This window comes from Miniopterus schreibersii, assembly GCF_964146895.1.
Source record: "Miniopterus schreibersii genome assembly, chromosome: 2".
NCBI lineage: Eukaryota > Metazoa > Chordata > Mammalia > Chiroptera > Miniopteridae > Miniopterus > Miniopterus schreibersii.
In genome coordinates, this window is record NC_138102.1 from 100,972,358 (window position 1) to 100,988,462 (window position 16,105).

The window sequence follows — 16,105 nt, forward strand, 5'->3', positions numbered from 1 at the left end:
ACTGATGTCATGGTTAATTGTGGCACTCAAGTTATGATGCTGCTGTACAGATTCCCATGGTTTTCCCATCTTTCACTTAGTCTTTTGGTAGATGGAACATGAGCCTTGGGATCTTCCTCCACCATCCCAGAAGTGAAAGAAAGATGCACATTCTGAAAGCCCTCTTGCTCATTAGTGCATTCAGTTATAATGTGCACTTCATATTAGCTGATACATTTTTTAATAGAGGTGTGACACAGAGGTCAAGCCCAAAATGTAACTTTTTATTAAGTGCTAGAGCCTTGCAGGAATTAGCATCCCAAACAAAAACTTGGGTAGTTTCTGGAAATTTGGTTCATCTGCAATTGCATTCTTAACCTTTTTTCTCCCCTTGTCAGCAACCAAAAAGATTGTACAAGATTTAGTCTGAGACTTAAGCTTTTAATAAGCTACATCTTGAGGAAAGTATATATATTATTTATGAATTATGGTTAATTAACCTCACGCAACCTTGGTGGAGTCCCAGGATCTTAAAATCAAATTTTAGAAACATGATACTTGGGGATTTATATTTAGATAAAGAGGTCATTTATCACATAGGATTATGCACTATTGGAAACATGGCAGGTGAAATCAAAGACAGATGCATCTCGTTTGAAATAAATCTAATGTACAAAGCTTCATGTTAAAAACAAATAAATTAGAAATCAATAATTGTAATATAAAAGGGAACACCAGCCAGTTCCTTCAGAAAGCTCTCACAACATAATTTTCAATGGGACTCAGTTTGTTAAAATTCCAATCTAAATAAAACTTTGTTATACAAAAATTAAGTTAAAATCCAAATTATCCACTTAGAAGTGATTTAAAATTAACATTAAACTAAATTCATATAAAGATTGTGATTTGGGGGAACAGTGAGTTTTTTGCAGAATGTTTGTTAAACTTCTAATACATAAATAGTGATGTTTTGATCACGAAGGAAAAATTATTTCTCTAAAATCAGCCTTCTAAAGCTTTGAGCCAGAAAAACAGCTAACATAAAATCCAACACTGATGGAGTCATATGTGGCAACAAAGTTCAAAATAGCTTGATATTCTAGGCCTTCAACTTAACTTTGTGATTACTTTAGTAGAGTTTTTTTTTTTTTTTAGTAACTGCTTTATTGAGATAAAATTCACATACCATAAAGCTCGCTGTTTTATTTTATTTTATTTTATTTTATTTATTTATTTATTTTAAATATACCATTATTGATTTCAGAGAGAGGAAAGGAGAGGGAGAGAGAGAGACAGAAACATCAATGATGAAAGAGTCATTGATCGGCTGCCTCTTGCACGCCCTTGACTGGGGATCGAGCCCGCAACCCACGCATGTGCCCTGACCGGGAATCGAACCCCGATCGCCTAGATCCTAGGTTGACGCTCAACCGCTGAGCCATGCCCAGCAGGGCAAAGCTGCCTGTTTTAAATTGTATAATTCAGTAGTTTTTAATGTATTTACAGACTTACGCAACCTTCACCACTATCTGATTTTAGAACATTTTCATGACCCCCAAAAGAAGCCCCATGCCCACTATTAATTAGTCACTCTCCATTCCCCTCTTTCCCGATCACCAATCTGCTTTCTGTGGATTTGCCTGTTCCGGACATTTTATATGAAAGGAATCATATAACCAGTAGCCTTTTGTGACTGTGTCCTTTTACTGTTTTTGTTTTTCAAACAAGAAAGATTTATTTTCTCCTGGTTCCGGAAACTGGACATTCAAGGTGTCAGGAAGTTTGATTTCTCCTGAGACCTCTCTCTTCGGCTTGTGGGTGGCTGCCTTCTTAGTGCATCCTCATGTGGGCTTTTCTCTGTGTGCCCTAGAATAATGTTTCCAGGGGTCATTCATGTTGTAACATGGATAAGTACTACATTCCCTTTTACTCCCAAATAATATATCATTGTATGGCTATATCACATTTTGTTTACCCATTTATCATTGATGGACATTTAGGTTTCCACTTTTGGGCAATTATGAGTAATGCTTCTATGGACAAGTTTTTATATGGACATTATGTTTTTAGTTCTCTTGGTTAGATACCTAGGAATGGAGTTCCTAGGTTGTATGTTTAACCTATGTTTAACCATTTGAAGAACTGCCATACTGTTTTCCAAAGTGATTGCACCATTTTACAATCCTACCAGCAATATATGAGGGCTCTGATTTCTCCATATCCTCACCAACACTTGTTATTGTCTGTTTTATTTTTATTTAAGCCATCCTAGTGGACATGAAGTGTTATCTCACTGTGTTTTTGATTTGCATTTTCCTGATAACTATTGACATCCAGTATCTTTGCATGTGCTTACTGGCCATTTATATATCTTCATTGGGAAAATGTTTATTCAGATCCTTTGCCCACTTGAAATTGGGTTATCTGTCTTTTTATTCAATATCATTGGTATCTTTAGATTGCAGTTTCAAACTTGAACATTTGGTATCAATTACTATGATTTCAGGATCATAGCATTTTTAGCCTGGAAGGGATTGTAAAAATCTAAGTCCAGCCCCCTCTGTTGGCAGATGAAGAAGGTGACATGTCCATGGGCACAACAGAGCTAGTTAGTAGCAGAGCTGGGGAGATTAATGACTAGATAAAAAACAGAAACAGACATTTCATTATTTGTATTTAAATAAGGCCCCTTTTAGTATAGTAGAGGCAAAGGGATGGCATCTGGAAGGAAGTGGAGCTACGGTACTTGTTTTGAAGTGTTGTTCAACTAGTAAAAACACTGTTTCCACTTAGATCAGTAAAGTGGCAGCTTTCTTCATGTACTTGCAGTCAGACTTTACACAGAGTCTTCTCTAAGACCTATAGTGGGAGTTCACTCTTTTAGGACCCAGCACTGTAGATTTGAAAAAAGAGCCTCAGTCATTTGGGCTTTGGATTTGGTTGCAAAATAAAATCCTACTTTCCTTGGAATTTTACTCTCCCCACTGAAGTCCAAGAAAGTGTTGCATTTGCTCTCATGAGATGAAGGTGGGGAATGGAGAGTGGCATTCCAGGGCAGTCTTTGGGAAGGGAGGGTTCTACCAGATGCTTGGCAGGTGGGGAGAAAAGGGATTTTTATCAAAGAGTCATGAGGTTCTATTCTCTTTCTTACCTACCAGATAATATGGAACAAACAATGAAAATAATATTCAGACAAGAACAACACAATGTCAGCGTTCACCTAAGTCCAAGGACACATACTGGTTTTTGTTTTTTGCGGGGGGGGGAGTTGTTGTTTTTTTTAAAATATATCTTTATTGATCTCAGAGAGAGGAAAGGAGAGGGGGAGAGAGAGACAGAAACATCAATGATGAGAGAGTCATTGATCGAGCCCTCAACCCTGGTATGTCCCCTGACCGGGAATCAAACCCTGATCGCCTGGATCCCAGGTCGACGCTCAGGTCGATGCTCAACCGCTGAGCCACGCCCGGCCGGGCATACTGGTTTTTTTAATGTTTTATTAGCTCACACTGCTTAATCGTTTTTTTTCTAATAAAGAAGTATGAAATAAAGCCCATTTCTGTGGCCTGCACTGAGTTTTCTCTTTATTTAAATAATAATTTTCCTGGTTTAAGGAGATCTCTTTGCCCCTCACGATTATATTGTAGTTGATTTGGATGAAAGCAGTAGTTCACAGACCACCTAGTTTCCTTAGAGGACAATAATTCTTGCAAATCAGGCTTCTAGGCTACCATGCAAACTGTTTTGATCCCCACCCGAGCTTCGCAATGGGGAAGTCATTGTTAAACTGTAGCACTCCGCCCTTGGAACTGAGGTATCCTGTGGATTTGTTTCTGAACCGGCAGTGTGACTCCAAACTACTTACTAAGAAGAGCAAACTGAGTTGCACGTGGTGTGAAGATGGACCTGCATGTACATATTTATATCTTTATATATATATCACTACTGAGACAGGGAACATATCTGACATGCAGTAGGTACTCAAAACGTGTTAATTAAATCTTCATTACTCAAGCAGGTATGTGGACGTTAAACTGCTTCAAAGAAATGTTTTAAGACCTAATGTCATTTCAAAGCATTTGAAGAATAAATATTTCACTTTCTTTTTTCCTTATTAGTTTTCCTGTTAAACTGTATCTTGGCACCTCCATTAATCTTTATAAGACTCTAGTTTCCTATTAACTGAGGGATGGTGATGTACTGAGGAATGATCAGGGTCCAGTACCTTGGAAATAGTTCCCTTATATTTCTCCTTTCCTTTGTTTTAGTCAACTACTTTTATCTGGCTTCTTCATTCCAAGTGCAAAATTAATTGATGTCAGTGGGGATAAATTATATAGCAAAATATCTTTCTTAGCCTTTGCCCCCTATACTTTCCAATAACCCTATTTGTGTCTTATTTAACTGCTCAGCTGTGTTTTCTTCTTTTGGTGGGAGGATGGGATGGGAGAGAAGAGAGGGGCGTGCAGGTGGCATATTCTTCATGGGACCTTCTCTCTGCTGGCATGTGGGTGGTCCTTTGAGGTCAAAGGTTGTCTCTGGTTAAGGTAAGGATTGCTGGTGTTCTAGGTTGCTGATAAAGAAAGCTGATACTATTTGGAAACCAAAGCAGCAGGCAGTGGGAATGACCCGTACCATAAAAAGGGATGCCCCTTCCCTGTGGCCTCTCCTAGAATGAGAAAGCTCCTCAGCTCCACACAAAGCACAGAGCTTACCTGCAAGCAATGCCAGAATTTTCCACAGGAAGTGGTGCTGGGTCTTTTCCAGCACATGAACAATTGCTCAACTAAATCCCCAGCGCTCCACACCATACAGAAGGGCAGAAATCATTCCAGCCTGGACATTTCTCAGGGCAGGTGTTATCAATCGCTGACCATGGCTTTAGAAAAGCGTAGTTTTCCCATGGATCACTGATTTGGAGCTAGACATTGCCTCAGGAAACCCATAAATATGACTGAAGTACAAAAGGCTTTCCTGGGTGCCTGAATGGGTTGACTCGTTCTATGGGGTTGTGTGGTAGATCAATTGTATCCATATAAATCAGTGATTTTAATTTAAATTAATTAATATTGAACCATTTTTTTCCTAATGGTAATTTCATACCAAGGCCTATTATATATAAAAGGTACTTTAAAAATATTAATTTATATCACCAGCAACACCAGAAAAGTAAAAAATGTTCCTTTATATCTTTGCAATTATATACCCAGCGAAATATTCCCTGACAAATTTCATGGGAAGGTGGGGGTGGGGTGGGGGGGGGGACTGGAAGATATTAACCTAAGAACTTATATGCATATATGCATAACCCATGAACACAGACAATAGTGCGGTGAAGACCTTGGGTGGGGCGGGGGTGGGGCAGAAGGGGCAAGGAGGGGAAAAGGGGGACATTTGTAATACTTGCAACAATAAAGATAAATTATAAAAATATATTCCTTGACAAGTAGAGAGGGGAGCAGTTTCTCTAGTTGTTAGTGATAGCAGGTGTCAGTCACTTGCCAGGCAGCATGGCCACCACTTAGATGACACAGCACTGAATCCACACACAACGTCTTTGAGAGAGATCTTGGGTTTTCCAGTTTTACACTGGAGGACACTAAGGAGCAACAAATTAAGTAATGCCAAAAGCCATACGGTGAGCAAATGGAGAAATTAAACTTCAAATGTAGATCTGCAGATCTTTAACTGAGTCTAGTTTTTTAGGTTGTTTTTTTTTTTTTGATATTAGGACCCAAGAGAAACACTAGAGAGCACTGCTAGACTTAACTGTGGAATTTGTAGATCTCATCTCTCAGACCTGGGATCTAACATTAAAACCTGGAGGATTGTCCAGCTCAATCTTCCACCTTGAAATCCATTGCATAAACCTATTTTTTAAGTAAAAAATATTCCCTAAAATTGGCTTTACCTAATTCCCCCCCACCCAACCTTTATCCCTGCTAATCCGGACTTTTACTAGGCTTTGCAGCTGCCTCAGCAGAAAGAGGAGGAGGAATGTGAGAGGAGGGAGCATGGGGGGAGAGATCTTTACTGAGCCCCATCAGAGCTTCAGGAGAGAATCAACCTCTGTAGTATCAGTGACTCAAGAAGCCTTGAAACAAGGACTGCTGGTCATAGAAAAGTCAGAGAGCCAAGGTTATCAGTCCAGGCTCTCATTTTCCAGATGAGAGAACTGAGTTGTAGGGAGAAGAGTGACTTGTCTAGTCTCTCACAGCCAGTCAATAGGATGGTTGCTACTATTGTGTGGTATAGATATGTGTAGATTTTAAAGCACTTTTGCAGAGTTTATTTTATTGTCTTACAACAATCCCCATGAGATATGCTTGAAATGTCACGTAGAAGTGAGCAGTTCCCTTTTTTCTGTTCAACGGCAGAGGGAACTTAGAGATTATGTAAGACAAACCAAATGGCTAAAACTGATTTTGGTTCTAGAATTAGTTTTCCAAATAAGGAAACTAGTTCATAAAGAAAATGACTCACTCAAAATACTATGGCTTGACTAATGACTGAGCTCTGTCTAGAATCTAGGACAATTTGAAAGCTTTGTATCGAGAAAAAAGGCAGGCCATATATACAGTTGACCACACTGGTATTAGAACCGTATTTTGGATGACATTGACATTTTATCCTGAGAGATTTTAATAAGTTATACTGTCTACATAAGAAATATCCAAACCTATAGAGAATTTTTATGAGTTTATTTGAACCAAAGTGACAACAACTGCTAGGAAGCAAAATCTTAATGGATTGAGAAAATGCTCTGGAGAATGGCAGCTTTGCAGCTTATTTTAAACATTACATTCAAAGGGGGAGACATAAGGTGGTTACATGAAATCTACCAGTGGTAGATTAAGGGGCTGGAAAAAGCAAAGTGGGGAAATCTTTGGGGTTGGATGAAAAGTCAAATGGAGATAAACACTTCTGTTACATTGGTGGGTACAGGATAGTTAATAATGAACATTAACAGCACATAAAGATGGTATTTGGGGAACTAGACAATGATAACAATGAGGGGCTGTGTCGTCTCCTGCTCTGGTGCAGTGGGTGTGTCCTGAGGGGTCTGGAAAGGGAGGCTACTCTGACCTTTCAAAGGTACATTATTAGATGCCAAAAAACAGTAGACAGGTTCACTTAAGGTTAAGATTGACCTGTGTCAAGGAAGTTACAGGCCTAGGACATGACCCTCCATGACCCACTTTTAGTTAGGAATTTTGATGTCCAGAACGTCCTCTGTGGTTACTTTAGGTCTCTGAGTTTATAAGGCAGCCACGCAGGCCTCCCCTGAGCTTGTCAGGTTTAGCATGTGGCCCCCTTTTGATCCACACTATGTAGTCTTAATGTAATTGAATTCTGAACCACATATGAATCTACTAATTCTAAATTAATGGGCTTTTGGATATTTTTTAGACCATTTGGTATAAGGGGATATATAATATTCATGAGTCTGACTTGGACTAGAAAAAAGTAGTGAATTAAGAGAAATTTGTATTAAGTGTACTTTTCTGCATATGAAAGTAAGGTAAAGATAAAAAGTCACCTTTATGGAAAGATATAACTTTTAAAAAAAAGATGAGAGGGCAATTTGCAAATAATACATTTCAAAAATTTATTTTCCAGGATCTAGTTCAGGTTCAAAATTTAAAGGTCCTGAGCTGAATTTTAAAGGCACCCAGCACGTCATACAAGCAGGCAAGACGCTGCATATCGAATGCAGGTAAGTGACTGTTGATTTGGGGACAATCTGGCTGCCCTTCCTAAAGTGAAGTAGAAAGGTCAGCTCTCAGAGTAGGAAGGCAGAGACTTCAGTGGCCTCTTGCGATTTGCAGAGTGCAAACATGTCCTGCTTCACATGGAGGTAATTCACCCCCAGAAGAGACTCACTCACTCGAGGCAAACAGGGGAAGGGGTGCCCTGCACATTTTTGCGTCTTTACTCTGAGTTGTTTAAAAACTTTTCTAAATGTGTTGCTTTTCTGTAAAGAAAAACATGACTACACTTAAGAAAGGACCTGAGAATAGTGCTTCCTAATGAGATGAGTGCCTCGGAGCTGGCCCCAGCCCTAATTATATTTTATTTTCTTATCTGTGATTGCAGGGGGAAAGCAGACCACTCATGGTCTTTGCCCAAGACAGTGAGTAAGGAAAGGGAAAGGCTGAACATAACTAAGTCTGCCTGTGGAAGGGACGGCAAACAGTTCTGCAGCACCCTGACCTTGACCGCAGCCCAGGCAAACCACACGGGCTACTACAGCTGCAAATATCTGTCTCCTGCTTGGAGGAACAAGCAGGCACAATCCACAATCTACATATTTATTCATGGTAAGACTTCCATTTTCTACATTCTGCTTTTTATAGCTTCTTAAAAGGTCATTAAACCTCCCCTGACCCACTGGAAAGGGGGCTTTCCTAGGGTGGGAAAGAAAGGGCCCAGGAGAGAGGTTCAAGCCTGGCTGTAGAAATTTTTGGAATGCATTTTTACTGCCTTTCCTGAGTGTCCATTTCAACTAGAATTTTCATGGACCAGTTGTATGCTCTCTGAAGGGAGGGGATTCTTGTCTATTTTGTTCACAAAACAGAACTGTGTCTGGCACATAGTTGGATGAATAAAGGAATGACAAGGTTTTAGTTCTATCTCTTGATTACCGAGAAGTCCAGACTAGAACACAAGACTTTTTGTCCCGTAACACAACTGCGCACTCTTGCACGTTAGAGTTATAAAATGTTCTTTCTACTCACTTCATAAATATAATGCTCCTAATTATCTCTTGAATGCTACAAAACGGGTTCCGGTTGGCAATACTGTATGATTTCATGTTCCTTAAGCAAGTGTAATGATATAAGAGCTCATATGCCGTTATGTAGGGAAAAGTGCAAAAGGTAAAAATGAATCATTTTTCAGTTATAATTTTTATGGTACCATTTTTCCTTAGAGAATAAAAAATAAAGTAATATTCAGAGGTAAGAATTGCAAAATCCTTGAAAAAATACAAATTGACAGGAGAAATGGACCCTGAGGAAGCAAAACGAAGGGGGCCTGTTGTTTTGTTCCTCCTTGGCAAGAATTCTTTTTAAAATGAGGCTCTAGAGAACATAAAGCAAAATTAGTAGGCACCTTAGGCACAAAAGCAAATTAAAAAGCAAAGCAAAACAGCCAACCATCCACATCAGTAGCCTAAATACACATCATGTATTATTGGGAGAGTTAAAGAACTGGATCCTTGCTTTGGAGGCAATACTGTAGAATTACGTTTTGGTGGAAATCTTTTTGAATTTTTGAAATAAGGCAATTAGACAATGTTTTACTGGAGCATAATATGTAATTAGCAAATTCAGGATTAGTCTTCGGAGACAGCAGAACAGTCGTGTGATATTGGCCGTAATATCTTTTTATCTCTCATCAGCCTGACTTAGACCGAGACACTCTTCTGTCCCTGCCCTTCCAAACTCCTGTTTTTACCTTTTGTACTTTTCCAGGAGGGTAGATAACTGGAAGAGAGAACAACTTCCTAGCATTTTGGCACCGTAGGAATGCAATCATCCCACCTAAAAATATGAGGAAGTAGGCCAGGGATCTTTGCCGAGGGAGTGAGCCACTGCTACAGGCAGGAAGGGCGGTGATGACAGTAACAGTGACAGGCGGAGGCCAGGCTGGGCAGAGAAGGTGCAGGATCGAGGGGAGGCTTTCGGAGATGCGCTTTCGCAGTCCAGGGAGAAAGCAGACACAAAGTTTGACAGTGGAGGGAAAAGGTATATATGCAGACTTCGGTTCCCTTTCTCTGCTTCCACATGGTGGGGTACGCTTCTTCTGGCACTTGTGGAGGAAAAAACATTTTATCCCTGTCTTTCTAGGGGAGTGGGGTAAAATTCATTCATGTTAAAATTTTCATAAAATTATCTCCTATAGGTTTATCAGAATCTGACTTGCAAATCAAATACTTAAATAAGTAAAAGGTGGTCATCTCTCTTTCTCTCTCTCTCTCTCCAAAAAGTAACGTTCAGCTCTTTTCATCTTTAACTCCTATACTGCTCAACAGACCTCGTGGGTTATGGAGCCAGTAGTTAGGGCATGCAAAACCCAACTTCTTCAGGCCCCTTTGATAATAGAGGAGAAACTTAGCTACTTAGAATTATTTCCATTTCAACTATACCGCAAAGCGGATCTGGCAAGCAACCATAACTTTGGGTGTCAAATCAATTGTTAACCTCAGCCCTAAGAGGGCAAGGTCCACGTCTGTTTAAATGACTTTAATCTGCAATGTGCCTCCCTGGTACGGTGCCTGACACATAGTAACAATTCAGTAATATTTGTTAAATGAATATAGGAAGGGAGTAACAGGGCCTGTGTAGAATAAATACTATGTTGAAATTGACATTGAGGACAAATTTCAGGCTAAGTAGAAAGAGTGCCACGACTAATGATTGATGTCTGTTATGAGATCTGGAGGGAGAGTAGTGACCATTGTGTCATGTATTTATCATGCCTGCTTTCCTGTGTAGTCTACAAACATTAGCATAAAATTACAAGTCCCAGTATCTCAGAACTCCTGCACAATCTGGTTAGACATTAGGAAATGGTCTATTTCAAAGACTGTTCTTGGAGAAGGATTGTGAAATGTGCTAATTGTGTTTCATAGGACATTACTATGGAGCATATATGAATACTCTATTATATAAGTTCATTGGGGAAAATTATAATACTGATTATTTTCCATAGCACTAATACTAAAAGATTTTTAATTAATAATAGTAGCCATAGTGGAGCACCTAAATCTTCTTTGTTAATTAATTTAATCTGCAAATATTTAGGGAACACTTGCTATGTGTTAGTAACATCGACTGTGTTATCTTTTTCCTGGTCTCATAATCACGCCTTATTGAAGTCCAATGCAGCTGTGATATAATTCAGCAGTGGTAACTTTTCCAAATATCCTGACATTTTCTGCACTTCCTATTTTCATTATTTATTAATTCTCTTTCTGAGAAAATTTGGTCCTAGGCTTCTATTTCTATTGAATTCTTATTACATCTCTGGTTTCATTTCATCCAGGGGCAGAGAACTCATCTCTGATGACTCAGGATTGTCTCTGGGATTAATAAAACTCCAACCAGTTCCTAGTACACAGCTGTGATTCCTCACCAGCTGTGAACTGGTTATCACATTTATTACTGTTGGGTCTTTACTTAGAACACATTATTCTGTTTGGAGGATTTCTGCTCCTGAAAAGCATCCACAGATGTGTTGGCATTTCCTTTTGGTTTTCTCTAAAGACGAGAAACACTGTTAGACACATCTTTTGAAAAGGCATAGATTTGTAGTCTGATAGAGTTCCAAGAAAAAGAATCAGGGCTGCATAGCTTTATCTATAAAAAGCCAAATTCGTTGTGGGATGATAGGCACACTATTAGACGTTAGTGACTGTCTGCTGTGTAACAGGCACAGTTCCCACCTGAGCACTAATTTGGACATAACCTCTAATGTGTAGTCTACAGAAAAATCAGTATCACCACTTCATCATCACAGCTTGAATAAATCCACAAAACCTCTGACATAATTCATTAACTCAATTTAGTTACTCAAGTAATTATATTTAACTACTTAATAACTGAATTGTCTGATAAATTAAATTTCCTTTAATAACTTCTTACATTTGTAGTTTCTTTTCATTTAGACAAATGGTTTTATTTACATTATGCTAGTTAAATCTCATAGTAATCCACAAAGTTGTCTTCTCATCATCTTACACGTGAAAGACCTAAGATCCCTGTCACATCCAGGCTACGTGGGCAGTGACAGGGAAGTGTTAGCAGCAGAGTGAGGCGGTCACGGTTTTCTCTTCAGTCTCAGTGGTGGGAGGAGATGGGAAGAGCAAGACTGGAGCCAGAAAACCAGGTAGGGCTGCTGTGCAGTGAGGCAGGACAGCGGGTGGTCCAAGGTCACTGTAGTAGTTGCAGCGAAGGAGAGGTGATGTGGGTCGGGGTGGGTGAGGAGAGGGAGGAGTCAAAATGATACTTGGAATTCTGGAGGGACAACTGGGCAACTTGCTCCAGGTCCCCTAGCCAAGCAGAGCTTTGTCTCCCTCAATTACGTTGATGTGAAGACAATCATCATCCTCTCCTGGTGTACCCTTGGCATGCTCTCCACAAATGGCTCTTGAATGAGAGTAGCTGAAAAATACTACGTAGCTTTTTTTAATTGCTTTTTAAAAAATGAATGGAATCCCCCAGTAATTATAGCTACAAAATTTTGTCATAAAGAAAATATGTTGCAAAGCACTCCTTAATGCTTTGCTAATTACAAAACTAAAAGAGTTCTGGATAAATTGTAATGTCGGGGCTGCGTAGGTGGTTCATCCCCTTTGTTGAGAAAAATGACCATTTTTGCACTTCTTTTCGGTCCCCACAAGAAACTGGCTCCAGCCCAGCCTTTTCTAAAAGTTAGAAGATTTCACTGAAATTATTATTGTACCATATGAGCTGTGATTGTAAAGTAAGGAAACTGACCAGAAAAGTTTTAAATGGCATCTCCAAAGAATTTCATACTTTGTCAGTGTCTCCAATTTAGTTAAGGAGACCTTGAACTTAGGCGTGTTGAGTTCCCCACACCGTGAAGTCAGCCTGCACCTCTCCACACCAGTCTTTTAGAGCTATCTAAGTGCAGTGTCTTCTCCTGAGAATTATAATTGAAAAGGGGGAAAATGGGGGGTGCTATGGTTGAGTGCATGTATTCTAGCTCTTCCCTGTTAATGAGACTCATCTCCTTTCGTTTGCTTCTCTTCACGTGGTTGCTTTTCACTCTGCGTCTATTTAAGCAAATGGGTTGGAGTATTACCATAACAGATTTTCCACCATTGGTTCTCCCACTTGTATACAACTGATGAGATTTGCATAGCAGCTTGATTTCAGGTGCAAAACAATCAGACACACTGGGTATATAATTGAAAAGTAGTAGAAGTTTAATAACCATTATACTTTCACATAAATACACTTAGAAAATGTCCCACCTGGCCAGGGGGCCTCAAGTAAGTAAAAATACTAACAGCACAGACATTCTGAGGAGAATTCAATGTACTCATTTGTACAGCACTTCAGATTTTCCCAAAGGGCTTTTCCATAATTATCTCTGAGATAAACCAAGTTGATGTCATTTCTTCCATTTTATATACGAGAAAACAGGCTCAGTGACCTGCACATGATAGACAGAGCTAATAAAATGACAAGTTAGGTGAGGATCCAGTTCAGGTCCTTGGGTTAGGGCTATTTCCACTACACTGGAGTTTCAGCCATTGACTTCAAACTACGAACTAGCTGTTGTTTTAACCTTTGAGAATATGGATTATATAGTCATTACGTTTTTTAAAATTTCAAATGCAATTTTTTCTTTATCTTTTGAGGAATAGGTTAAGTTGGTTTCAGAGTGTTTTTCTGAATGATAGACCTTAGAGAAACAAATCCTGGTCCCAAAGAGTTTTGTGTTGTCCCCTGATGGGGACAGAGCTTGTTTTGCACACAGTTTCACTGCTGCATTGTAGCTCACACAACATGGGCAAGAGACATCACACTATTTATTAAGTCGAGCAGAGCTTTAAAAAATGTGCATCCCAACCCATTAAATAGGCTGTGGAATCCAATTAGTGTGTTGTGATCATCATTAAAAAAAAAAAAAAAAAAAAGCAGAATAGAATGGAAAAGGTCCAAGTATATTGCAAAAGGTAAGGGTAAGTATTGTTTAGTGAAAAAAAAAATTTTTTATAAAACTTTTGTTTCCATTGTATACATGTACTTTCACATACACATTATACCCACATATATGTAAATACATATGAGGGGGGGGAGAGAAAGAGAGAGATTAATAGGTCTGGTGTAAAATGTATTTCTTATTGTGGAACTTGGTAGAATAAGTTTAGAAGTTTTCACCCTGGCCGGTGTAGCTCAGTCGGTTCGGCGTTGTCCCCTGCACCAAAGGGTTGCAGTTTGATTCCCCATCAGGGGACCTGCCTTGGCTTCCAGGTCGATCTCTGGTGAGGGGTGTGCAGGAGGCAGCCAATCAATGTTTCGCTCTCACATCAATGTTCTCTTGCTCTCTCCCTCTCCCTTTCTCTCTCTCTGAAAATCAATTTAAAATTTAAAAAAAAGAAAGTTTCAACACCCCCTGTCCATGGGGCCCTTTGCAGCCTGCCTCAGAACTGCCTTCCTCATGGCCAGGTCTGAGTGCCTCGGGCCAGAGGCTGAGGCTTACCTACCCTGCCTCCTTTGTCCAGGGCTGTGATGAGCTGGGCTCAACAAGTCTGTGGAATTGAAGGCAGCTAGAAGAGAAAGAAGGAAAAGATAAGCTCTTATCTGGGGCTTAGAAAGTGACTGGGGGTCACATGGCAAGCGTGGGGCAGAGCCAGCATCCAAGTCCCCCTCCAGATTGCCCCACGACCCTTGCAGGTCAGACCCTGACCCCTCTCTGATTGCCCACAGGCATCACCTGAGGCTGGGCCCAGAAGGGGGCCTCCTGGTTCTTCTAAGGTTCAGCCTGCCCCACATGCAGTCCCAGGCCCAAGCGGTGTCTTTATGAGTCCTCCACCTGGAAGTGGGGTGAGGTCTGAGTGAGGCAAGCTTGACCTCTGACCCCTTTGCCCCTGTATTTGTTTCTTACTGCTGGTGTAACAAATTTCCACAAACTTAGTAGCTTAAAACAAGACTTATTTTTTAGTTCTGGAGGTCAGAGTTCTGGTACAGGTCTAGTGGGCTAAAGTCAAGGTGTCAGCAGGCTGGGTTCCTTCTGGAGGCTCTAGGAGAATTCCCTGGCCTTTTCCAGTTTTTAGAGGCCACCCTCCCATAAACCTTGACCTGTGACCTGGTCCATTTCAAAGCCTTTTCGCATCATAGCACTTCTCACCTGCCTCTTCTACCACTTTAAAAAATATATATGTTTTTATTGATTTTAAAGAGAGAGAGAAAGGTAGAGGGAGAGAAATAGAAATATCAATGAGAGGGAGTCATTGATTGCCGCCTCCTGCAAGCCCCCTACTGGGGATCAAGCCCGAAACCCGGGCATGAGCTCTGACTGGGAATTAAACTGGCCACCTCTTGGTACATGGGACGATGCCCAACCAACTGGACCACACTGGCCAGGGCCTTCTTCCACTTTTTAAGGACCCCTACGGTTACCTCTGGCCCACGCAGGACCCTCTCCCTATTTGTAAGGTCAGCTGATTAACAACCTTAATTTCACCTGCAACCTTAATTCACCTTCACATGGAACCTAACATAGTCACAGGTTCCAGAGATTAGAGCATGAGCATCTTTGGGTGACCATGATTTTGCCCACCACAGACAGCCTCCATTCGTCCCCTGCCCTGTAGGGCACCTAGTCCTACCTCAGGAACACAGGGGTTCAGTCACCCTCCTGGCCTCTGCCCACCCCCGAGGCCCAGCATGAGAGCAGGCAGTTCAGACTCCGGTGTGCCTCAGCCTCCTCTGTGCCTCTGAGGGTGCCACCAGGGTCAGCCAGCTCTCTTGGGTCTGCCCCCCTCTTTCCAGGTACTTGGCCAGGAACTGGCCTGTGTAAATGGTAAACAAAAGCATTTGTACATTTGAAAAAGTTAGCATGTTTGTTGTTATTAATATTATTTTTTATAGTACTGCTTTTGTATGTGTGTATGCAGGACAGGATCTGGGTTTTTATAGCCGATTTCAGAAGTGAAAGAAAGCAATTTAAACAACTAAAGTTTTAACAGGCTCAGACAGGGTAGGTCATCTCTATACTTCTTATTTGGGGAAAGAGCACCAACGGGAAGCAGCATGGTGATTTTTGCACACCACTGCTGGACCAGAGGCCCAGACAGAGCTTGGCTGCGGAAATCACCCCTGTCCTCCAGGCGCTGTGGCTGTGCAGCCACTGTGTGGGTCTGCGCAATAGCCTCGCGCATTCCTGAACCAGGTTCCCACAGCTGGTCGGACCCAGGAGGTGCGTCGGCAGGCGGAGCCTGTGTGCGGGCATGGGCTGCATGCCTGCTCTTTGCAAGGCCCTGTTTGTTGTGTGGGAGGCACAAAAAGCAAAAATATGGGATCTTATCATTTTGGAGTCCCCTGGTCAATTTCTAGGACCATGACTTATAATAGATTTTTAAATGCAC

General features: G+C 40.8%; 1 protein-coding gene across 1 annotated transcript in view; it reads left to right on the forward strand.

The window, feature by feature from the left end:
• FLT1 (fms related receptor tyrosine kinase 1) overlaps window positions 1-16,105 on the forward strand; it is a 178,879-nt gene that overhangs the window by 18,712 nt on the left and 144,062 nt on the right. The window contains exons 2-3 of the mRNA XM_081130787.1: window positions 7,600-7,696; window positions 8,077-8,300. Coding sequence (XP_080986913.1) covers window positions 7,600-7,696; window positions 8,077-8,300 — 321 coding nt within the window. The remainder of the gene's footprint in view (window positions 1-7,599; window positions 7,697-8,076; window positions 8,301-16,105) is intronic.